At 40.4% G+C, this 24,608-nt stretch overlaps 1 protein-coding gene across 5 annotated transcripts in view; it reads left to right on the forward strand.

Moving 5' to 3' along the window:
* SYT9 (synaptotagmin 9) overlaps positions 1-24,608 on the forward strand; it is a 69,146-nt gene that overhangs the window by 13,607 nt on the left and 30,931 nt on the right. For all 5 annotated transcript variants that reach the window (XR_006168176.1, XM_042814817.1, XM_042814815.1 and 2 more), the window contains exons 2-3: positions 17,817-18,165; positions 20,892-21,438. Coding sequence is in view for 4 of the 5 variants with exons in the window: in XM_042814817.1 (XP_042670751.1) it covers positions 17,817-18,165; positions 20,892-21,438 (896 nt within the window). In the remaining variant the exon portion in view is untranslated. The remainder of the gene's footprint in view (positions 1-17,816; positions 18,166-20,891; positions 21,439-24,608) is intronic.

Here is a 24,608-nt window from a genome sequence, read left to right on the forward strand (position 1 = left end):
CTGAGCTGTGCCAGCCACTTGGTGTTTCATTTGGAGAAATCTCTTGGTGCTGCTTTTTCTCTGCCCTTCCCGTTGCCTTTTCAGTACAGATATGCAGCTAAAATTCCACTTAATCCCCTGCTTGCTATCAGTGGAGAGAGAGCAGGGCATGTCTCAAATGTGATTTCAGTAAAGCACCAGGCAAGAAACTGGCCAAAAAGCAACCAAGAGAAAATGTTTGGTCTTCTGACTTAGGTAAAAGTGCTTGAGTATGTCTCTGTGTATTTTCAGTGAATGGAAAAGAGCCTGTGTTTTGATAAGGCCCCTCAGCACTTTACTATTATAAATAATAGACAGAATATATTCTCCTCCTGTGTAGGTTAGCAAATAGAAACGTGCCTCTCTTACCAGCAAGGAAGCAGAAATTGAGATGTGGAGATTTGATGGAATACACATTCAAACAGGAATAAATAAAAGCATAAACAGGATTTCAAAACCTCTGTTTCTGTGCCAGGGTTAATCTGAATGTTCAGATATGGAATTTATTCACGATAGCTGTTTGTGAGCTTGATTTTCTGTCTTCAGATCTAAATCCCACCCCAGACTCCAGCCTGTATCTCTCTGTGCAACTGACAGGGGAACTTGTAGTTATCTTTTGCATATCCCAGCACATTCTAGTTTTCTGCCTCTCAGCAATACATTTTCAAACATATACTTTCCTGGCCTGGTTAGGTTTGCAAATGCACATCTCAGCATGATACCATTTGAAAGGAAAACTGAAAGGATCAGTATAATAGTAATCCTTCTCACATTTTTAGTAGCAGAAACACATGATACAAAGCATTTTTCTTGGAGGGAGGGGCATTTTTTACTTGTCCCCGTTCTCCAATATACCGCCCACCAGGCACATGCTGGGTATTAAACAGTGTATTTTTTACTGTCTCCACTCACTTGTTATCAAAGATATATCTTTGTTTATCAATTTCTGTAGTGTATCTGACATGTAAGCAGTTCATAAAATGAGCCATCCATCCCTTATGTGAAAGTTCTCTAAAGAAACTGTCTGAACAGTTCTGTAACTCTATTGAGCAATCTGCTGACAGTCAGATCTCCATCAGTCTGCAAATTTGGAACAAACAGCTCTTTGAAGTGTGCAGTTCTTTTCTCTTCTGCTGCCTTTTTCCTTTCCTTTCTTTTTATTTAAGTGAAAATAATCTCACTTTCACAAGTGATTATTTTTTTTTTTAATTTCATATTTGGGTCATTCAAAAATTATTCCCTTCCCCTACATTCATCTGACTTCATGCATTTTGGGGTACGACTTAATTCTGTTTAAATCAGATTTCAAAAGCTCGCAAGCCAGAGGCACTAAATCCGACCTCTTTACTCCTGTACTACTTTAACTCAAAATAATCTTTGAGAGCAACATTTTCAAAGAAATGCATGTGAATGAAACTGATAACTTAGTGAGAATTTGTTATGTAAGTCCTTCACATATTTTTGAAAATCTAAGCCATATGACTTGTGTTTCCATAAAAGAAGAAACGACTGCTTCTATCCAAATTGCTTTTCTGGAATTGGAACTGGATGATCTTGAAGGTTGCTTCCAACCCAAATCATTCTGTGATTCTCTGATCTTAGGGTTACACCGATCTATTCTGAATCACCTCATCTTCTTTACTTCATTTATTCCCTTTTGTTTTACTTGGATAAAAAAAGTATGCTGCCACAAGAAATTCACAAATTCTTCCTTTAAAATACATGAATGTGATCAACTTTTACCTTCAGTGCCACGCACTGTTAGCAGAAATTAGAAATCTACATCGAGAAAGGTAATCTCTGTGAACATAGTAAGGCAAAAATAGGTTGCTAAGTGCCTACCCAAGGGTGAGAATACTGTTAATTTAAAGGACATAGGATCACAGATACTCCCAGAGAGAAGAATATATACAAGAACTTGATCCTAAAGAAACTTAAAATAATGTTAATATAGCACAGTTTTATGTACTTTTTTTTTTTTTTTTTTTCATAATGTAATTAAGGCTCAGGAAGTGATGTGCCTTAAATTTTGGTTTCATCATTTTTTTGGCCATATGGGACCAAGTATTTGAAATTGATGGATACCTAATCTACATAGGAATGTTGAACAATAAATAAGGACCAAGTGTTAATGAAACTTATCCCAGTGCCATTCAGCTGAAGTTGTGAAAAATTAGCAAATCCTATCATCAGCATTGCAGATAGCAAAGGAAAGTGGGCTGTAACTGTCTCTGGGGAGCTGAGGAGAAACTTGTATTGCTATTTGCTAGTTGCGTTCTTGTTTTTTTTTTCTAGGCAAGGATAAAAAGTATAGAGACCAGAGGATGGAAAAAAAACAGTGCCTAGAAATTTATCATCAGTTTCCTCTGTTATATCCATTTAATTTTCCCATTCAGAATAAATAGAATTCCTGGAGTTCTTCAAAAACCAAGGAAATCCCCAGGTCTAAAAGCAATCCAGCAGATCAATGCTTGAGAAAAGAGAGAAGACATGGAAACAGCAGCTTAGGGTTTTCACTGTTTTCTTAAATATCCCTCTGCTATGGATGATGATTCTGGGGGATGTTGGGCTGCTAACAGCATTTTCTTCTTCACAGTGTGTAATTCTGAGAGTGCTGAGAGAAGTTATTCTGCCACACGTACAGATTCCCCTTGGCCGTGGTTTTGAGAGGACAATGTTGCAAAACTGATGGCTCCTTCTCTACGTCCCATTTCTTTCTGTACACCCACCTGGAGATGCTGGCAGTTAACACAGAGGGTATATTAAGGCATCTGGCTGCTGGGGAAAGATTCTAATTGTACTAGTCTCTAAGAAAGCTATTCTGTGTGCCGTGATTATTATTGCTCTCTGTGGTTACGTTATTTATACTCTTTTTCTTATTTATTGCTTGAATGAACCTAATACATTTGAAATTATGTTTCAGAAGAAGAAAGATACTATGCAACTGGTGGTATTCCACTGCAGAATAACCCCTGAAGGGATTTGTAATCCCCTGCTACTAACATCATGTAATAGTGAGCCAAAATGAATAATAATACTATGAACACTGCTTCACATTCAGCCTCATTTGGTTTCAGTTTGCATTGCCTAGTATCATTATTAAGTATTTATGCTGTAGATGACATCCAGGGGCTGGTCTAAATAGTCTTGAGCCCCCGGCAGCAGCAGCAGCATATAGACATAGAGATATTTTGTTCCCTCTCTTCAAACACATGCTATACAAACTCTGTAAAATACTTGCTAGTAAGTATTCACTGTAGTTAAACACAAGGCAGTACATGCTGGACATCAGTCAAAGACGTACAATAGCAAGCAGTTTACTAATTACTGTTAATGTTTACAGGATTTGGAATGTCTTAATTGATTTTGGCACTGAAAGTACAGTCTGCTAAATTGCTTGTCACCTCTGTTTTATCCTAGGCCTCACTGAGAAACTCATGCAATTAACTGTAATTGCTATAGTGTATTTATTCTAAAGTGTATAATGCATTATTATTTTGTTATTTGGATTTCAAAAGTGTGGAGTTAATTGCTTAGAAAAATACAATTCAAAATAAGGCAATCTTGTAGTGAGGTGGTTTGGTTCTTTTCAGAGTGGAAAAATAGGAGGATTTTAACATAACTCATGTTGAAACTCATAGTTCTTCTGTATGGAAAACCTCACAGACTTCTGGGAGAGTAACTTAAAAGATACTACAGATAAATCACCATTACCAGCTTGTGTGGCCCCAAGTGAGGAGTTTGACATGCTGTGCACCACTGTGCTTATAGGACTGAGCATCCCCATGGTGCAATTACTAGCTGTAAAGTTTGGGCTGGCTGCCAGACCATAGCATACATCAGTGTGGGCTTCAGGAAGAACCTACACCCCCAGGGCTGTAGCAGGAGCCTGGCTGCAGCCTCGGCACAACCTGGAGGACCAGCTACACCAAAGACACCCCTCAGCTCTGTGTCTCATTCAAGTGAGTGCTGCCAGACTCTAGGTGTACACAAGGCAGGTCTGTACCAAAAAGAATCCTTCTCCCTTCTCACTTGAATACTAAATTGCTTATGTGGGCAATCCTATATTATTTAGGAAGACCAGGGCTAAGGATGCAGAAACAAGTTATTCATTCTATCTGTATAGAATCACAGAATCATAGATTCACAAGGTTGGAAATGACCTGCAAGATCATCTAGTCCAACCTTCTTCTCATTCCCATTGCCACCACAAGCACTAAACCACATCTCGTAGCTCCTCATCCAGGTGCCTCTTGAACACATTGCCAGGGACGGTGACTCCACCACCTCCCTGGGCAGCCATTCCAGTGCCTGACCACTCTCTGAGAGAAAATTTTTTTCCTCATGTCTAACCTAAATGTCCTCTGGTACACCCTGTGGCCATTTCCCCAGTCCTGTTTGTTGCCTGGGAGAAGAGGCCAAACCCCTCCTCATCACAACCTCCCTTCAGGAAGTTGTAAAGTGCAGTGAGGTCTCCTCTGAGCCTCCTCTTCTCCAGACTGAACAATCCCAGCTCCCTCAGCAGCTCCTCATAAGACTTGTGCTTGAGACCCCTCACCAGTTTCGCTGCCCTTCTCTGGACATGTTCAGCTGAGCATCAACCAACACCCCCAGGTCCCTTTCCTCTTCACAATCATCCAGCCACTCATCCCCAAGCCTGTAGCGCTGCATGGGGTTGTTGTGGCCAAAGTGCAGGACCCGACACTTGGCCCTGTTGAACCTCATCCCATTCACCTCAGCCCAGCGATCCAGCTTATCAGATCCCTCTGAAGGGCCTCCCTACCCTCAGGCAGATCAACACCACCTCCCAGCTTGGTGTCATCTGCAAACTCACTGAGGATACACTCAATCCCCTCATCTAGGTCATCAATAAAGATATTAAACAAGATGGGCTCCAGTACCGAGCCCTGGGGGACACCACTTGAAACGGGTCACCAGCTGGACTTCACTCCATTCACCACGACCCGCTGGGCACAGCCCTCTATCCAGTTCCTTACCCATAGAAGGGTATACCTGTCCAGGCCACGGGCAGCCAGTTTCCCCAGGAGAAGCCTGTGAGAGACCATGTCAAAGGCTTTCCTGAAGTCTAGGTAGACTGCATCAACAGCCTTTCCCTCATCTACCAGTCTGGTCACCCAGTCATAGAAGGAGATGAGGTTGGTCAAGCACGACCTGCCTTTCATGAAGCCATGCTGGCTGGGCCTGATTCCCTGGACACCACACACATGCCATGTGATTGCACCTAAGATGATTTGCTCTGTGACTTTCCCTGGTACCAAGGACAGGCCTGTTGTTCCCTGGATCCTCTTTACGGCCCTTCTTGAAGATGGGAGTCACATCAGCGAGCCTCCAATCCTCCAGGACCTCTCCCATTAACCAGGAGTGCTGATAGATGGCCGAGAGCAGCTCGGCAATCACCCTGCCAGCTCCCTCAGCACTGAGGGTGCAGCCCATCCGGTCCCATGGACTTGTGACAGTCCAGGTGGAGAAGGAGCTCTCTGACTGTCTCCACCTGAATCGCTGGAGGTATATTCTGAGTAGCATCCCAGGCTTCCAGATCAGGGCATAAAATGCCAGGAGGTTAATTGGTTTGCCTATTAAAGGCAGATGTAAAGAAGACATTGAGGCCCTCATCCTTCTCCTTATCCTCAGCGGCCACATTCCCTGATGCATCAAGTGAAGGATAGAAATTCTCCTTGGTTCTTCTCTTACCATTGGTATATTTATAAAAGGATTTCTTATTCTCTTTTACTGCAGTGGTCAATCTGAGTTCAAGTTGGGCTTTTGCCCTCTTAATTTCCTCCCTGCATACCTTATCCTTGTAATCTCCCCAAGCAGCCTGTCCCTTCTTCCAGAGGACATAAACTCTCTTTTTCTCCCTGAGTCTCAACAGTAGTTCCCAGCTCATCCACACCGGTCATCTCCTGTGGCTCACCTTACGGCACTCAGGGACAGCTTGTTCTTGTGCCTTTAAGATTTCCATCTTGAGGAATGTCCAGGCTTCCTGGGCCCCTTTACTCTTAAGAAGTGATCCCCAAGAGACCTATGCTACAAGTGTCCTGAACAGATAAAAGTCCGCTCTCTGGAAGTTCAAGATAGTAGTTTTGCTGGTCAATCTTTTGACATCTCCAGGAACACAGAATTCTACAATTCCATGGTCACTCTGCCCAAGACAGTCCCCAACCTTCACTTCTCCCACCAGTCCTTCTCTGTTAGTGAAAACCAGGTCTAGCAGGGCAACACCCCTGGTAGGCTCTCCTACCAGTTGCATAAGGAAGCAATCTTCCATGCAATCTAGAAACCTCCTGGACTGCTTCCTCTGTGCTGTGTTATGTTTCCAACATATATCAGGGAAGATAAAGCCTGCCACGAGAACAAGTGGGACTTCCATGAGCTGCTCATAGAATGCCTCATCCATCGCTTCATCCTGATTAGGTGGTCTATAACAGACCCCCACCAAGATGTTGCTCCTACAGGCCTTCCCCCAATCCTTACCCATAGACTCTCAACTTTGTCATTCCGAACTCCAAGCTCTTCAACATCAAGACAGTCTTTAATACAAAGGGCCACACCGCCCCCCCTCTTTCCTCCTCTATCCCTTCTGAAAAGCTTGTAGCCATCCAATGAAGAGACGATTGTTTTCTGCATATGAAATTGATAGCAGTCCTTGAAAGGAATGTATTACCTCTGCACATCCAAGGTCAAAATATGGAATTCTGTGGTGTGCACTGAATTGCACATGTGAATTCATCTATGAGCTTAGCCTGGCAGTATTTTTTATTTTGATAGCCCAAGCTCCAGAATTAACATGGTCTGTCTAGAAACCTCAATAAAAGGAAGACTTTTGCCAAGAAGCATTCTAGGACAGCAAACATGAAGCCGTTCTTACAGACAGGAGCATGCAAAAGAAGACAGCAGCATGCAAAATTTTCCTTCCCAGGAATGGGGAGCTATGCTGCCTCCTGATACTAGCAGAGGTTTGCATGTTGGTCTGATTTTGAGGTTTAGACTGACAGCACTTGCTCCCTTCATTTCCTAGTAGGGTAGTTCAAAGAACAGTTCATCATATAAGCTTTTCTGCTGTATTAAGTTAAGCAGAGGGTACTATTTAGTTCCTCATATTTAAGGAACTAGCTGTTCTAATTTTTCTGGGGGAAATAATTTTAGGGGAAAAGATACAAATCTAGCTAAATTCACTTAATTAATGAAAATGTAAATCCATTAGATTCTCTTTGCTTTGAGCACCAGTCAAAAATCTCTGCAAGAGTTTGGATATGATGATTATTGCCACTAGAAGTACATAAAGTATTAGAAATATCTTCTATCATAATGCAGGATGTAAACAGAAACTAATTTATTTGTATGACTTTCACTTAGTGCAAGTGAAAAGACAAGCCTAAATACCACGGGTGGATTTCTGGCTTGTCTTGGAGATTGCATTTATTTTAGTTAATTATTTTGATATTTTCCATTCAATTATCAGATTAAAGTTGTTATGTAAAATGGACTTTCGATAAGAAAAGATTACTTCAGATTTTGCTTTAGAAGAAAGTATAGCAACATTGACATCTACAGAATTCTAAGTTAAAAGAGACAATTAAATTCAATAGCAGTTCCACCTACATATTATGTGCCCTGTTATTACACAGAGTATGAATCCACTATAAATCTTTACTATCAGAATAATACAAGATTGAAGATGAACAGTATTTAGATTTTCTGCCTGGATCTTCTAACATTACTACATTTATTAAAACTTCTGATTTTTGTTTGTTTTGTTATTGTTTTGTTTGTTTGTTTTAACATCATCATAGACATTGATATTTATTGCTTTGTGCTGTATTTCAGGCATCTTAGGACCTACTAGGTGTCTCTTGGTTTTCAACTTAAGAATTTACAGTAAGCAGTCTGCAGCGTTCCAGAATATCATGACAGCTTCTCAAACCTGTTCATTTTGTCAGTCGCACTCTAGATGCAGTGGCACTACGCCTACTGTCTAACAGAAGGCAGGTGCATTTGCAGAGATAACAGCTCCCCCAGAACTCAATTATTTCACTAATTTATAACTAGATTATTTGGAAAAGATGTATCACCTGCTTACTGGTCATAATCCCCCTTTTGCACTAAGCAACATTCACTAAACTGTGCATCTCTTTCTACCAAGCTGCAGGCTGTTTTACTAGAAGCAGCTGGAAAGGTTGATGGACTAAAAATCAGAAGATCCCAATTCCATCTTTAACTTTTTAACTGATTCACCCAACTTCACCTTGAACAACTGCGCTCCATATTGGTTTCCCTTGTCCATTTGTAAAAAGACATTTCAATAACTTTGATATTTATGGAAGGATGAAAAAAGCTGCTAAGTGATAAACAGTTTAACACTGATAATTTAACAGCTTTGTGCTACCTGCTACTTGGTAATGTGGATAGAAAAACATTACAGGCAATTCTTCAAAGAACCATTAGGGTTTTCAAACACATTTTTGGTCTGTTTACATTTGATTAACGTTTGCCAGATTCAGATTTATTCCCAGTGGCTTCAACTGTGTATGTTTGGATGCTTGTAGAGAGCGCATGCAAAATTTTAATGCTTCCTAGCAAATTTCAAGAGTGTTCTTTGATTTTCTTAAACAAACAATGGCAACACTGTTTTAAGGCAGACAGCTGACATTTTCTTTTTCACTAAGATAACCTAAGGTCTTGAAGAAATTTTCCATAAAAATTGCCAATTTAATAATTTTAATTCACAAGGACGTTTCACACAACTGCTTGTATTCCACAAGCAGAAAGAAATTCAATTACTTATTTCAATTTATTCTGTCTTTTCTAATAAGGGACATTTCATAAAATGTACACATATGACTTCAGGGGAGCACTCAGAGTACATTCAGAGGACAGCCAAAAGTTAATAAATTGCAAACTTATTCCAGTTCTTAGCCTCGTTTATGTTATTTCCCACTTTTTTTTTTTTTTTTTTTTTTTTAAGAAAACTAGAATATAGAAATTACTTCTTGAGTAAACGACATACACAATTGCAGTTTCTCTAGTTAATGTCAAAATCTCTTTTTCTTCTTTTCTCTTTTTGCTCCTAGGAGGATTAAAGATTTCCTTTTGGGGTGGAAATATATGATTATTAGGGTATAGTTTCTCCTTGACTGGAATGACTATCAAATTCATTATATCTTTTCCTGACATTTGCATCTTTCAAGCTCCTACAATTACCTAATAAAGAAACTTAGGACCATTGCATAGTTGTAGATTTTTCTTAGAAGAAGAATGCCTAAACAACATGTTTTGGTATTATTTGACAAAAACAGGTGTATGAGAAGATCACCTCAATGTCTAATGAGTGAATTGTTTTCTTTTCTAGGCTAAGGATCTGTTGTTGAAAACAAGAATTAGCTTTAAAAACTCAAGAGCTCTTTTCCTGGCAGGCTGGTTACTAACGATTATATCCAGTACATTTGGTACTAAGTGCCAAAACAAAGGTAGTTATAATTGTCCTCCAAAAAGCTTACTATGGCAAAGCTCTAAAGTGTCTGGGAATTCAGGGCAAAGATCTGGAGCAGGGGCATTTCAGTGGGATTTTTCTTGCTCTCTGCACGCACTGCTTTCAAAGAGCAGCGTGTTCTGTTCTTACAGAGCTTAATTGAGCTTCAGGAATCTAAGAGACCTGAAGTAACCAGAACTGTGGGGCCAGCGGTGCCTTCAGAAGGATCAAACTAACAAAGCAAAAAGCAAAACATCTCTTCTTCAATTCATGCTAACTGCAAAGTAACTAGTAACACAGTAACTGCAATCAGTTTTTTTCAGGGGGAGAGGATGTTGAGTTCAGGAGAGGCAGTGAGCACGCATGCCCGTGGAACAGCAACTGGCTTAGACACATCTGAGCTCTTTCTTACAGGCAGTGTGGAGAGAACAAGGGACACTGTAACAGGAAGCTAAAGGATAACAGTTAAGAAATAGGGAGAGTAAAACAAAAATGTTAAAATGCATCTCATCTGGGAAAGCATTAGTGCTTTCCTTCCCTATCATTGTGGAGTCAAGTTTGTGGCTAGCATTGATGCAATCCTGATTCATTTACCAATGGAAATAAGAAGGAGCAGTAGCAGTGAAACACAGGTTGCATCTGGGAAGTAACAACTACCAGAACTTTATCAGAGCTGAAGTAGTCATCATTTCATCTGATCTGTTATGTAATAACAGTGTTACCTTAGAACACCATTAATGGTATGGTCTCCCCATCTTCCATACAATTGAGCTGTAGTATGAGTCACACAGTAACAACCCAACGGGTAAGCATCTAAAAAGCAGTGCCTTACTGTATCTCAGCAGCTGGTCCACATCTCCGAGCTGAGGCATGTTCCACGCAGACTAACAGACCTAATCCAGACACAGCAGTGGTGAGTAAGGTGGTTCCTTGAGCTGAGACCTGGAGCAAATATAGAATGCAAGCATAACCATAGTCTGCACTTTATTTTTTGTATCATCAGTAAAATGTCTGAAGTGGTCCCTATCAGTGAAATCCCTATGGTATTTATACTGTTTGAAAAGTCAGAAAACAGTGAGTTGAAACAAGTTTCTTCTTGAAGAAAATTGGATGAGCTGACCTAGTCTGAGGGAGTTTACCCATTCAGGTGTGGAAAGAAGCTTCAGCTTCAGCTTCAGCTGTTACCCAGAATGGAATTTAACCTGTTTCCATTTTATTTTGCAGCTGTCTATTAGAAAGAATTTATTCTGGTTGTGTATGATAAACTTACAACTACAAGGAAGATGTCTGTAAACATACAAAAAAATATTTTTTCCCTTACTAAAACAAATGGGTCTTGGTGTTATCCAAGTGTTGGCTTTAAAAATGTCTCTTCAGGGGAAAAAAAAAGCATACTAGAACATTATCACCAACAGAAACATCTGCAATGTTGGGCCAAAAACTCTTGTATGTAAATGTGGCTTTCAGAGACTAAGAATTACATGCCCACACAGCAGCACAGAAGGAGTAAATGTCTCAGATACAACATCACTAAGCTGTTCAGACAGAAAATCTGAAAAACAGTAGCTTACAGATTTCTCTCAAGATTCTTTTAAATTACATTTTTCTCTATCTAGGGTTGCATTACTTTCCATAGTTGTACGATATTTGAAATTAATTGATGTTGCCAGCTGATTAACAGTAATGATGAATGCATTTTGCACCAAAGAAGCACTCTGAAGATTTTGACAAGAAAGGTGTTAGAAGACACCTAATCTTAATCACTTATTCCTGAATAATCCCAATCCTGGGAGTACACTAAGCTTGCATCTAGCTGCTAGTCAAACTCAGGCTATTCAAGGTGCACAGAGGATTTCTTTCTGTATGCCTGAGGTCACTGTGCTGAATTCCCTTTTAAAATATTAAGTGCTAATTTCTTAACTACTGAACATTTTTCTTAGGTACATTAAAATAATAATACATTTTCTTCACAGTGCTTGATAGTGGTAAATAGATTTGAACAAGCAGTCATTGCAATAAGTGACTTTTTGTATGATATATAAGAGTTTCTGATACTTTTGCTAGCCACAGATTCTCCGGAGCTCAAAAGTTGATGCTTCCTTTCTTGTGCAAAAAGTCTCTGTGCAAAAGATTCCTTAAACATCTAAAATATAATCCTGCTTTTCTTAGGTGTTAAATGCACTGTGACGTCTCTTGCAGCTTGTAATACTTCTAGACACATGGAAAGCTAAAGTCTTCAGTTAAGTTACTACCAGCATTAAAATCCTGAAATGCTACAATGTATTTTGACCCTTCATGTCCAAATGAATGAAAAACAAATTAAATTCTGAGCAGACGTTTTTGAAGAAATGTGTTAGTTAAGAAATGTTTCTCTTACTACGTACAGGTTAATTTGTTATTTGTACAGGCAAAAATAAGCCTTTTTTTTTTTTCCATAAAAGCTGGAACATCTTAACCTTGGCAGCTGCCAGAATTTCTAGCCTTAATGAGCTAGTTATTGATATGGCTCTTTATCATTTATCATCATAATCTGTTGGTTGTTTATCTTTTCCAGAGTAAACAGCTATGGGTATTGCTGACAGGAATGTACAAGGGATTTGCCAAGCTGGAAGATAACAATACATAAGATGATATATAGCTGTTATCTTTGTCTTTTGTCCCCCATCTGTCACCCACTGAAGATTTGTTTTCTCTCCAAATCTAACAAGTTCTCAGTAACATCTCACCTTTCCCATTCATTGATTTATTCAGTGCCCCCCTTTAGCCCTTTGATGTGGCCACATTTCTCCAGGTATAATTCTGTGCAATTTTACTCCAGAAATGTAAGAGCATGTAACAGGTTCATTTTCAGCAGTCACTAGCAGCAATTTACATCACTTCTGTGAACTCAGACTGACGCCTCAGATTCAGAGAGCAGCATGCCTGCAGTTACTTCACTGATAGGGCAGTAAATGAATGTTGAAATGCACTGTTTTGATTTTCCTGATTTTTTTAATTTTTTTTAAGTACTGTAACATTTGTTACAATTTTTTTTCAAACGTTATTTGAAGAACTGTTTAGATCAGTGGTTGTAAAGCTTTGAATTTACCTCTGCGGTCAACTTTAGTACAACCAGTATAAAACTTCAGCATGTACTGACATCAGACCTTCAATGCTCATTTCTGTAACCCAGTGTGTAGTTTGGGTACTCTCCTTTATGTGTGCAACTACGGTTGTGTATATGCCGTCACGACAACTTTTATTGTTTTGTTTTATTTGTATTCTTATTTCTTAAAAAATGCAAGTGTTCATTGTCACAAGAAGAACATAATGTATATAATTCCTAGGCAGATGCAACCATAAAAGTCAGAAAGAAAAATGCAAATCCTTGAAGATATGACTCCTCTCAACTCTGTCTAAGAATCTCTGGAATGCTAACTTGCAGCTCACTTGGCCAGCTCTTAGATCAGTGAAGACATTTTTGGAGACGGCACCAAATTGAGCGTTGCAGACGATACACTGGAAGGAAGGGAAGCCATGCAGAGGCCCATGAAAACCTAATGAGGTTCAGTAAAGCCAAGTGCAAGGCGTTGCACTTGGGCAGGGGCAAATTCCAAGTGTTTATACAGGCTGGGAGGAGAAGCCCTTCAGAGCAGCTCCAGTGGAGAAGGACTTGGGGGTCCTGGCGGACGAGAAGCTGGACATGAGCCAGCAGTGTGCGCCTGCATCCCAGAAGGCCAAATGTGTTCTGGGCTGCATTAAAAGAGGGGTGACCAGCAGGGACAGGGAGGTGATCGTCCCCCTCCACTCAGCTCTTGTGAGGCCCCATCTGCAGTGCTGCGTCCAGGTCTGGGCCCCCCAGTACAGGAAGGACGTGGAGCTCTGGGAGCAGGTCCAGAGGAGGGCACTGAGATGAGCAGAGGGCTGGAGCAGCTCTGCTGTGAGGAAAGATTGAGGGAACTGGGCTTGTTTGGCTTGGAGAAGACTCCGAGGAGACCTCATTGCAGCCTTCCAATACTTGAAGGGAGCACAGAAACAGGAGGGGGAACGGCCATTTACGAGGATGGATAGTGACAGGACAAGGGGGAATGGTTTTAAACTGAGACAGGGGAGGTTTAGGTTAGATATTAGCAGGAAGTTTTTCACTCAGAGGGTGGTGACACACTGGAACAGGTTGCCCAGAGAGGCTGTGGATGCCCCATCCCTGGAAGCATTCAAGGCCAGGCTGGCCGTGGCTCTGGGCAGCCTGGTCTGCTGGTTGGTGACCCTGCACACAGCAGGGGGCTGGAACTGGATGAGCATTGTGGTCCTTTTCAACCCAGGCCATTCTATGATTGTGATATGTCAGCTAAATTGCCAAGGAATTTTGCATTAATGCAGACCAAGTCTTTTTTGAGGAAATAGATGTGCAGGCAAGCAAGAAGAAATTTTACAAAACAAATTTAACTTAGGAGGAAGGAAGTTATGATTATCATAGAAACTGATCAGTTTTATTCATCAGGTATATTTTTGAGTGTTGTGCTCACATGTTATTTTGATTGCACTTAATAAATCATCTCAATATGAAGCCAATTTACCTGAATTACAAACAAAATATTCTGCTTACATAAGAGAATTTCTTAATAATCAAAGCTAAAATGTTTCTGTCACAGAATCACAGAATCATAGAATCACCAAGGTTGGAAAAGATCTACCCACCTATCACCAATATTTCCCACTAAACCACGTCCCTCAGTAGAACATCTAAATGTTTCTTGAACACCTCCAGGGACGGTGACACCACCACATCCCTGTGCAGCCCATTCCAGTGCCTGACCAATCTTTCGGAGAGGAAGTAAAATTCCCAAACATCCAAACTGAGTTTCCCCTGGCACAACTTGAGGCCATTCTCTCCAGTCCTATTGCTAGTCACATGGGAACACGCTGACTCCCACCTCACCACGATCTCCTTTCAGGAACTTGTAGAGAGCTATAACATCTCTCCAGAGCCTCCTCTTCTCCAGAATAAATAATCCTAGTTCCCTCAGCTGCTTCTCATGAGACTTGTGCTCCAGACCCCTCACCAGCTTTGTTGTCTTCTGTGAACACACTCCAGGGCCTCAGTGTCTTTCTTTTAATGAAGGGCCCAAAACTGAACACAGTACTCAAGGTGCAGCCTCACCACTTCCCTGCTCCTGCTGCCAGCACTGTTTCTGATGCAAGCCAGGATGCCATTGGCCTTCTTGGCCACCTGGGCACACTGCTGGCTCATGTTTAGCTGAGCACTGATCAATAGCCCCAGGTCCATTTCCTCTACACGGTCTTCCAGACATTCTGCCCCAAGCCTGTAGCGTTGCCTGTGGTTGTTGTGGCCAAAATGCAGGTCTTGGCACTTGTTGATCTTAACCCCATTGGCCTCAGCTCAGCTATCCAGGCTATCCAGCTTTCTCTGTAGGGCTTCGCTACCCTCAGGCAGATGGACTTCCAGCCAACTTGGTGTCATCTGCAAACTTACTGAGGGTGAACTCAATGCCCTCATCCAGGTCATCAATAAAGACACTGAATAAGACATGCCCTAATAACGACCCCTGGGGAACACCACTTGTAACTGGTAACCAGCTGGATTTAACTCCATTCATCACCACTCTCTGGGCCGAGCCATCCAGTCAGTTCTTTACACAGCAAAGAGTGTACCTGTCCAAGCCTCGGGCTGCCACCTTCTGCAGGAGAATACTGTGGGAGACAGTGTCAAAGGCTTTGCTGAAGTCTAGGTAGACCACATCAACAGCCTTTCCCTCATCTGCTAGATCGTACAAGGAGATCAGGTTGGTCAAGCAGGACCTGCCTTTCATGAACCCATTCTGGCTAAGCCCGATCCCCTGGTTGTCCCACAAATGCTGTTACTACAAAACAAAATATATATATATATATATTTACATTTTGAATCTCTTTTTCCCTTCTTATGAGTGTCTGTGAAGAATTTATGTATAAAAGCAGCTCCAGAATACAGTAAAGACACTTGCTTGACACTGCACTGACCTCAGCTATCTAAACTGAACTTGGCCTGCTACTGCAAATTGATAGCCAGGAGGGTAATAGCTGAAAATTACTGGCCAGTGAAAGGCAACAGTTTAGAGCTGCTCAGTCCCACGCTCCTTCATAGCCGTAAGATGGGTACGTGATCGTCCCTTTTCCACCCACAGAAATAAAACAGCCACACCAAGAAAACATGGTTTCTACCTAAAGAGTCAGACGTAAAACCAAGATGATGAAGATTTATCACTTCTTATTTTGTATCTTGGCAAGTCACCTAAACTGTTTATCAACCATCTTCTCTGAAAGTGATGAGGTGAGGGTTCTCACTGTTACTCTGTTAAAAGAGGAATCATATTAGTAAAGCTTTTCAAACTCTCTGAATGAAATGTAGTTTATACTGCAATTGTTTTTTATTTTTTTTACTCATGATGTCAGTTCTCTAGATGGCTGTGTTTGCTGCTAACATCATTCTCAAGGTTGGGAACTGTTGGTCTGCCTTTCAAATTGTTCCCTCACCTTCACACATTGCATTCTGCATTCTGCAGTCTCTTGTTCAGTTCTCACCTTGTGATCTTTTGCCTTGTTCTGACAGCTCCCAGTTTTTCATTTCCTTCAATGCCGGATCATTTATACCAATTAGTTCTTTGAAAAAGCAACCTTTTGGCAGACATCTAGTGTATTTCCTCCAGGGAATCTAAGACAAATTACTTTACTCTCAAGGTCCTCCTTCATGACTGCATCCCAGTTCTTCTGCCTTTTAATCATAGGGAGAAGTTGTCTCTGCCTCCACTGCCAGGCTTGTTTACTGGTGAATATTCCAAAAATATCAAGAACCACTGTTCTACTTTCTCCCACATTGCCTTTTATGCATGGGAAGAATTTCTTTAATTAATTTTAGCTCTGAAACGTTTTGCTGTAACTGTAGGTAGATGCTAGGCTGTCCCCACTGCTAATGAACTTTGTCTTCATACTGGGAGAAGGACAGAAGAGATGATTCTGGCTAAAAATGTTTAAAATTGGTTTTCAGCATGCAAAATAAACCAGACAGTTCCTGCATGAAGCTGATTGGAGTGTCACTCTCCACTCTGCAGAAATTTAATCTGTCTGGCCAGTGAGAATGACTCGCATCAGGGGCTGAGTCTACTGGCTTTTTCACTTATAAAAAATATTCTTTGTTCAAATTAACTGAGGCTGTTTCATCTGAATTGCCATCCTTAAATAACTGTCCCACTAAGAGCAACCTTTCAACCTCATGCCACCCTTTTAAAATCTAGGCTAGCTCTTACCTATAGAGATGCAGGCTGATATTCTAAATACATAAAGCAGTATGAAAAATGGCCTTGATAAGGTTGCTTATAATTTGAGGCTGTAAAATAGAATTCACACTGTGTTTAAGGCGTGATCTGTTCTGTAATCTGCAGAGAAACTAATTTCAAAAACACTGTAACCATAAAAGCAGCTGCTCCACTGAGTCATTTTCCTAACATGCAACTAAAAACAAAACAAAACAGAAAAGTCTCTCCTAGTTGTAAATTAAGTCTGTTCATGTGATTATGGAGTAGGATAATGCTAGGAACATGGAGAAAAACAACTCAAGAGTCATCTCTGCACTCCTTTTATACCAGAAGTTTGGAAGCGGAGTAAAGAGCCTTCAAAGTTAAAAATCTCAGTTTTGAAGAGATATTAGTATCTAAACTAACGATGAACAGCAGGACATGTATTCATAGTCAGTAACTGTTTGCAAATATGAGTCTAGGATTGGGAGGAAAAGAACTAATAATAACACAAGATACTTCAGTTGAATACATTAAAAAATCCATGTATGCATGTGCAAATGTTTTTGATTGTGAAAGTATCTAACAGTCTCTAGAAGAGAAGGTAGTAAGAACTGGCAAACAATATGAAGGAAACTGCACTACTCAAAAGGAAAATAAAGGGAAAAAATGTATTGCAGGTGTTACTTTGTCACCAATTGAAAACTGAGTGATGAAATAGAAAGCCTTTTTTTTATATTTAGAAAGGCCCTTCAATACACTTACCTTTTGAAAGGAAAATATAAACTCAGTTCTATCAAAATGAGTCTTACACTGAAGTTCAAAATAAGTTTGTTCTTTTCTTTTTGGAAAAAAAAAATGATTTTAAAAAAGAATAGAAAATTTAATATGTTCCCATTTTGTGACTGCTGCACCAATCAGAATTTAATTTTTGAAGACCTGCAATCTAGAGACATTTACTTCCCATATTCTATGCCTTAGAGATACAGACTTCCTAACAAAAAGCACTAAACGTGCCATACATGTGTTCTTGTTTGCAGATATCTCAATAAGCTTGCTTTCCCTAGTTGTCACAGCCTGTGGTCTTGCTCTGTTTGGTGTGTCCCTGTTCGTGTCCTGGAAGCTTTGCTGGATTCCTTGGCGAGAGCGTGGCCTGCCATTTGGGAACAAAGAGAAACAAGAGTCCCTGAACTACACAGATACAGAGACCAATGACCATGACTACAGCGAGGATTATCTTGGTCAGCCAACAACCTACCCAGAGTCCTCCATGAAGATCAGCCACACCTCTCCTGATATCCCAGTGGATGCTCAGGAGGGGACAAAGGAGAACTGTGTACACAATGCACGAATGCATCGTCAGATCACTGAACCAACCTCTTCTGCCCGGTCAGTAACTTCAATTTATCTCTAGTATTAATGAATATGGACATAGCCAAAGAATTACAGCTTGATTATCTGGTATGCTGGTCTATTACGAGTTCATAATTACTGGTTGTGTTCTTTTTTTAAAAAAAATATGTAAAATTATCAAGGTGCACAAGTCTCTTAGATTAAAAGCACAGGATCACAATGACATTCCACCATTGTGTCAGCTATTGCCTCATTTGTGCCTCTCTGTCAGCAGCGAGAGAAGTGGGTGCCTTAAAGCACCATAACAGCCTACATTTAGCTTGTAAAGCATATCCATTTGCACTAAGCAGTGATGCTGAGCACTCAGTAACGTCTCCTCGAACATTTTTAAAACAGCTAACGAAGAAAAGTAGGGCAGGCTAATGAAACACTTGCAAGAGTTAGGGATAGGACTTAAAGTCATAGATTTTAGCCACAATCATAACTGTGGGGGTGACAGTGACTGAACAAGAGTCAATGAAGACTCCAGGGGAACAGGAGAACTAATCCAGGAGGGAACAGGAAACAAGCAGGGTGTGACCGTTTGGGGACAGATGATAAAAGGATTAAGGTTCACACAGTAAGAGAAAGGATCAATGTGCAGAGAGTCAGTCAGTAAATTTCTGAGTCTAGCTGGGGAAGGTACAGCAGTCCTCCAAGAGTTTCCTGGTAGCCTCTTTTCTGGTCACCTGGGTAAAAGGACAGCAGCTCTCAGCCACTTCAGGAATTGCCAGTAGTGCAAAACATATGTTGCAGAATTTGAGAAGATCCCAAAACAACATTAATGCTGTGAAGCAAAATCTCCAAGTACTTTTTCTCTTTAGATTAGTGTAAGAAGGGGCTCATTTTGATGTAGGAATCGCTGAGGAGGTCAAACCATAATTACAGATGCTCAAGTTTGCACTCTACCGCATGCAAGGCTGAATTCTGACCCAAAACTGATACCCCAGAACTACAGGGCTGGTGCTGCTCTGTTTACAAAGTGCTAGGAAATAAGCATGATGTGAGATTCATTAACAGAAGATTCATATTGAATATCTAACACCAAGAACTCTCATATGTTTATGTGTCTTTGGTGTCATGAAATCATGGAATCAAATATAGGAACTCTTCTACAACAGGCTAGCACTTCTGACATGTGGTCAAATGACCACAAATGCACAGTATCACCACCGTGCAGTCATCTCACAAGAAACAGCCACAATTACGTCTTCACTTCTGTGAATTTCTGCAGTTTGTTTTTCTGCCAGCTGTTCCTAGTCTGTCTCTATGCCCACAAGGAAATGACTTGCCCAGGTCTCCTCACTATTCTGTTTGCTGATAGTAGGATCGCTCATTACAACCTCATTCATTACCTCATATGTTTGCCCAGGTCTTTTTCAAAAGACTCTTCCAGAAAAAGGAGGGGCCCATCTTTATTGTACCACACCTTTCATTTGTTCACCTTTGTCTCTGCTCCTTCCTCTCCTTCCTTGCATAAGTCTCCTGTGTGGCCACAGAGACCAGGCACCTGCCTCTGCTACAATCCTTGTTAAGACTTCAGCAAGGAAGCATTCCCTCCTTTTTACTGCTCCAAGGATATTCTGCACCTCCCACTGCTCAGAGGAACTTACAGTTGAACAGTATACATCTTCTTATGTGACTTGATAATATTTTTTCATGTCAGTTACCTATGTATACCTATAAAATTATGTATTTATTGTACACCAACAGAAAAAAAAATGAGGGTAGTTTGTAAGGGGATTTGCACATCCATAAACACACATTTAGAAGGAATAAAAGAACAGCAGAAGCAAAGTAACTATTGTTGATTACATTCAATATAAATAGTTTTGACTTAACCCTATGTCAGCATTTTCCATGTTATCCTTTCATATTCAACCACAATTCATCGTACTCCAATACACTGAACAATTGCTGCATATGAACAGGACAATAAAGTAGAAACCAACTCATAAGATTAGGATTTTACCTAATCCAGCTTTCACATCCCTGAAAGTGATTCACCCCTGCAGTGATTGCAGATTTGATTTCTGTTATCTCATGAAGTGGAAATTTCAATCACAGTAAAAGAGTGAATCCAGGTAATAAATCTCACTGGACTGAAGATAAAACAACTTTCTCTCCTTGGAGTAATGAAATTAAAGGAGCTTTGCAGCCTAAGTACTTCAGAGCTCATTACATCAGTCATGAGTGAAAAACAAAAAGAAACAACTAATGGGAGGATCAACAAATAATTTCAGGCCAGAATAGTTCACTTAGCAATGGGGTAGTAGTGGAGATCAACAAGTCACTGAAACGCAGAGCTATGAAGAAGTATCTTCTTTGTTCATCTTTATCTTGACACCAGAAATCACCAAGCTCAGTGGGTATGTCAGTTGTAATAGGATCTAGCCTGTAACGACCTATTTTCATAGGCAGTAATCCAGAAGATTCTGCAGAAAATGGTAACTGATAACAGTTACTGGCAATAGACTGTAATACAGTAGATTTGCAATGGCAGTGAATTTGAGTTTGATACATTCTTCAGCCAAATTTGGAGAGTTTATACCACTAGATTGAGAAAATTAATTATGTAATGTTTTATAACATTATGCAAGTAAAAGTCTGACACTGCGGACGTTGTATGTTGAGAAAACACGTTAAATGAAAAGAGGATATTCATTGTGTGCACAGATTCTTACGATCACCAACCCAGCCTATTTCTCTTGTTTTCACTTAAGGCATAACTCAATCCGAAGACAGCTCAACCTCTCCAATCCTGACTTCAACATTCAGCAGGTACAGAAACAGGAGCAACTGACTGGAATTGGCCGCATTAAGCCAGAGCTGTATAAACAGAGATCCGTGGACACAGATGATGGCCGGAGGAGTAATAGCAAGGCATGTGGAAAGCTGAACTTTATTCTGAAATACGACTGTGATTTAGAGCAGCTGATAGTGAAGATACACAAGGCCATCAACCTGCCAGCAAAAGACTTCTCGGGAACTTCAGATCCATATGTGAAGATATATCTCCTTCCTGATAGGAAAACAAAACACCAGACTAAAGTGCACAGAAAAACCCTAAATCCAGTTTTTGATGAAGTTTTTTTATTTACTGTTCCATACAATGATCTGAATGCACGGAAGCTCCATTTCTCTGTCTATGATTTTGACAGATTCTCCAGGCATGACTTGATTGGCCAAGTGGTAGTGGATAATTTTTTAGAATTGGCAGATTTTCCCAGGGAATGTAATATTTGGAAGGATATTGAATATGTCACCAATGTAAGTACAATCTTTTTGTTTTTTAATTTAAATTCTTGTTTTCTTATTTTATTTCCATGACTTGATTATAACTAAAATTCACTTATAAGTTTATGAATGAAGAGACTCTGTTCTCTATTTTACTTGAGATTTGACCTTAATCCACAGAAGCTGACAGTACAATTTCAGTCTTCATTTCTCATTCTTTGGCTATATTAAAAGAATGCCTTATATTTTTCTTCTGATAGGATAGAAAAGTCATAGAATAATAGAAAGCCTTCCTCTAAGTCTCACTCAATCTAAAATTTACTGAGGAAACACTGCTTTTCTTACTTTGCTTGTTTTTCTTTGTTTTCCATTATTTCCCCACAAATTACAGTATACATATCAGAACTACAGATTTAGATTTTCTCGTGTAGCATTCTTTAGTGCTTTAAAAGGGTGCTTTCATATAAAGTCAGATAACAGCTCATCTATAATCCAGGCAAGCTGAGTTCAGACAATACTGTCCAAAACAGAAGCAACTTACAAAACTCAAGAGACAGAAAAAAATAAATTACAGCCACACCTCAGTACACATTCCATAGAAGAAAAAAATGTAATTGATTGGATTAAGTCCTTGATTGGCACAGATTTCTTATGTAGGGAAAAGGGAAACTTGTGAAATATGTCTGTATTACATCTTGAAGTTCAATGAAGGAATCCCACTTGGGATTAGGTACAAGACCACAAATTTTACTCCTGGAAAAAAAAGCATTCTTCTCAATGCATGAGCCAGCCTCTTAGTAATGCAAATAGAAATTAATAATGCAGACCCTATGGAGAAAAAAACCTTCAGCAAGAATGATGCACTACAGAAATCCACAAAGGGAAAGCTGCTGATGCCAAGGGTCAGTAAATATTTCATTTGAAAATTGATTTGAAATTTGATCAAATTTCATTTGATCTTTTGAAAGATCAAATCGTACTCAAATGGAGAGCATGATTGAGAGCCAAACAAACCCAACATTACTACTAGTAAGATCAAGGTCTATGTTTCTTAGACTTCAGGAAAGCATTTAAGCCTATATATAACTGACGGTAAGACACTGTTTAAAAGTTCAGTATGTCCTGACGGAATTACAGTCCTGAACTGAGACTCTCACCTCGCATCTCTGTGGTCTCCTGGCATATTTCAGATTGAGAGGATTAATTATTCTGTTGTTGTTCTTTGTGATGTCTTTTTGAAAGTAGATACTGCTCTTGTTTTAAGTGTACTTACAGTTTTCTTACTCGGCATTGCCCATCTTTATATGGGGTGTGCTGTGCACCCACCACATAAACCTCTTCACTCTAGGAGGGAACTTCAGCAGCAGTGTTAGCAGCTCACTCTCCTGAGGATAACAGGCAGGGGGATGAACATTGGTGGCAGAGAAGGTTGAGCCTGACTTTGCTACAGAAGCTTACCGCTCTCCAATGAAAAGGGAAAAGTAAGAATCTGACAAAGCGAGTCACAGACACCCCAAATGAAACCTGGCTTTCAACAGCATTGAGTGTCACAACCAAGTTCAGTGTTTGCAGTTTATAATCACCTGGACCTTGAATGTACCTTCACAGTGGAGTTGCCACGATATGAGGTGCTCCTAGTCAGTGCTTTAACTGTACAAAAGATAAGTTTTATGTCATTTGGTTTTTTACTCATTTTCCCCCAAAATGGATACAGCATGTACTTTGGGCTCAGGTTCTCTGTAATGTCTGAAATTAAAGGCTTCAGGCCTGAACCAGGAAGCATTTATTAGTGCCTACTAATATGAATTCTCACAGGAAGCATAAACGTATTTATCCAAACAAAACACATAAGCTGACTTGTCACTGGGTTTTCAGTTACCAGAGAACTTTCTGAAGCAACCGAGTCACACAAGGAGACATGATCCAATTTTGGCTGATCTGAATTCTGAGATAACAGTCTTGGAAAAAAAAAAAAGTATGGAGAACTCAGCTTGCTAATTAATATTTCCAAAGTGTCAAAGGTTATAACCAAGTAAAAATGATGGGAAACCTTCTGAGCGTCACGTAAGAAACCAGCTTTCAGCACATTTCCTTGTCTGTGCAGCTAGGATATCTCCAGACTGACAGCAGAAGCTGAATCCAACTGGCTGCTCAGTGAAGCTGCTGAAGTAAATACTGACGTGGCTGTGCTCCAAAGCAGTACTGGGCAGGACTCGTGCATTTTTGAAGTAACATTTAGCAAAGTTCTGAGCACCACTGGGCAGTTTGTGGTTGCAAACAGAAACTGCATCAACTCTAGCGAGTTCTCAGTCATTTAATCTGTGAGTGCCTTGTTTCAGATGATCATAACTACAAAGCAGACAAATGCTAGGCAATTTCACGAGGTGCAGATGAATGGAGAGTAGAGCGCAGGAGAGAAAAACCAAGGTAACACTGGAGAGAGGGAAGCTCCGCACGACTACCCGTGACAAGTTTGCCATACTTGTGAAGAGTGCTTGCATCTCGGTACATTGGAGAGCCAGAGATCTCAAAGCCTTTCCTTTCCCTGATTCTCTGTTTTATTATGGTCTAACGGAATTCGCTGCAGTAACAGAAAAGAATGCATCAATCCCTCCTCTGCCCCAAAATGCTCTGTTTCAAGAGAGCGCTGCACACCACAGCCCATGAAGTCAGCTATAAGCAGTTACACTGGCCTACTTTGCCGGGTGCTTCCTTGTGATTTTTAATAGCGCTACGTGTCTTCTTTATCCCAAACCAGCAGTTCTCATTCTGTGGACTAGAATATCTGCTGCCATGCCAGAGCTTGAAATTATGTCACAACACAGATGCGCATCAACGCAGAAATTTTCCTATGTTCTCAAAAGCAATCGGCCTCCAAACACAAATCTCTGATAGCAGAGTGATTGTTCTTCTAATCCCAGCTCCTCTGAGCATAAAATCTTCCTCCTGTAATACAGACGCTTATTCCAACAGGAAAAGGCAGCACTGGGCTGTTTAATGGAAGAAATAATTAAGCGGATCAACTTCAGATGAATACAAAATGAACTAGATAAGCTTTTCATACAGCTACCAGGCAGATTACGCTGTTCTCTGGCTCATCAAGGAAAGAAAACAAGATGCTCTTCACAAAGCGTGAGGACTGACACACGCTCCTGAGACAGACCTCCCTCTTTCAGGGAGGCATCCCTCTCAGTGAGTTGTTT

Source organism: Centrocercus urophasianus, unplaced genomic scaffold (assembly GCF_019232065.1).
Source record: "Centrocercus urophasianus isolate 14NV4802_14NV808 unplaced genomic scaffold, USGS_Curo_1.0 seq_14, whole genome shotgun sequence".
NCBI classification, from domain to species: domain Eukaryota; kingdom Metazoa; phylum Chordata; class Aves; order Galliformes; family Phasianidae; genus Centrocercus; species Centrocercus urophasianus.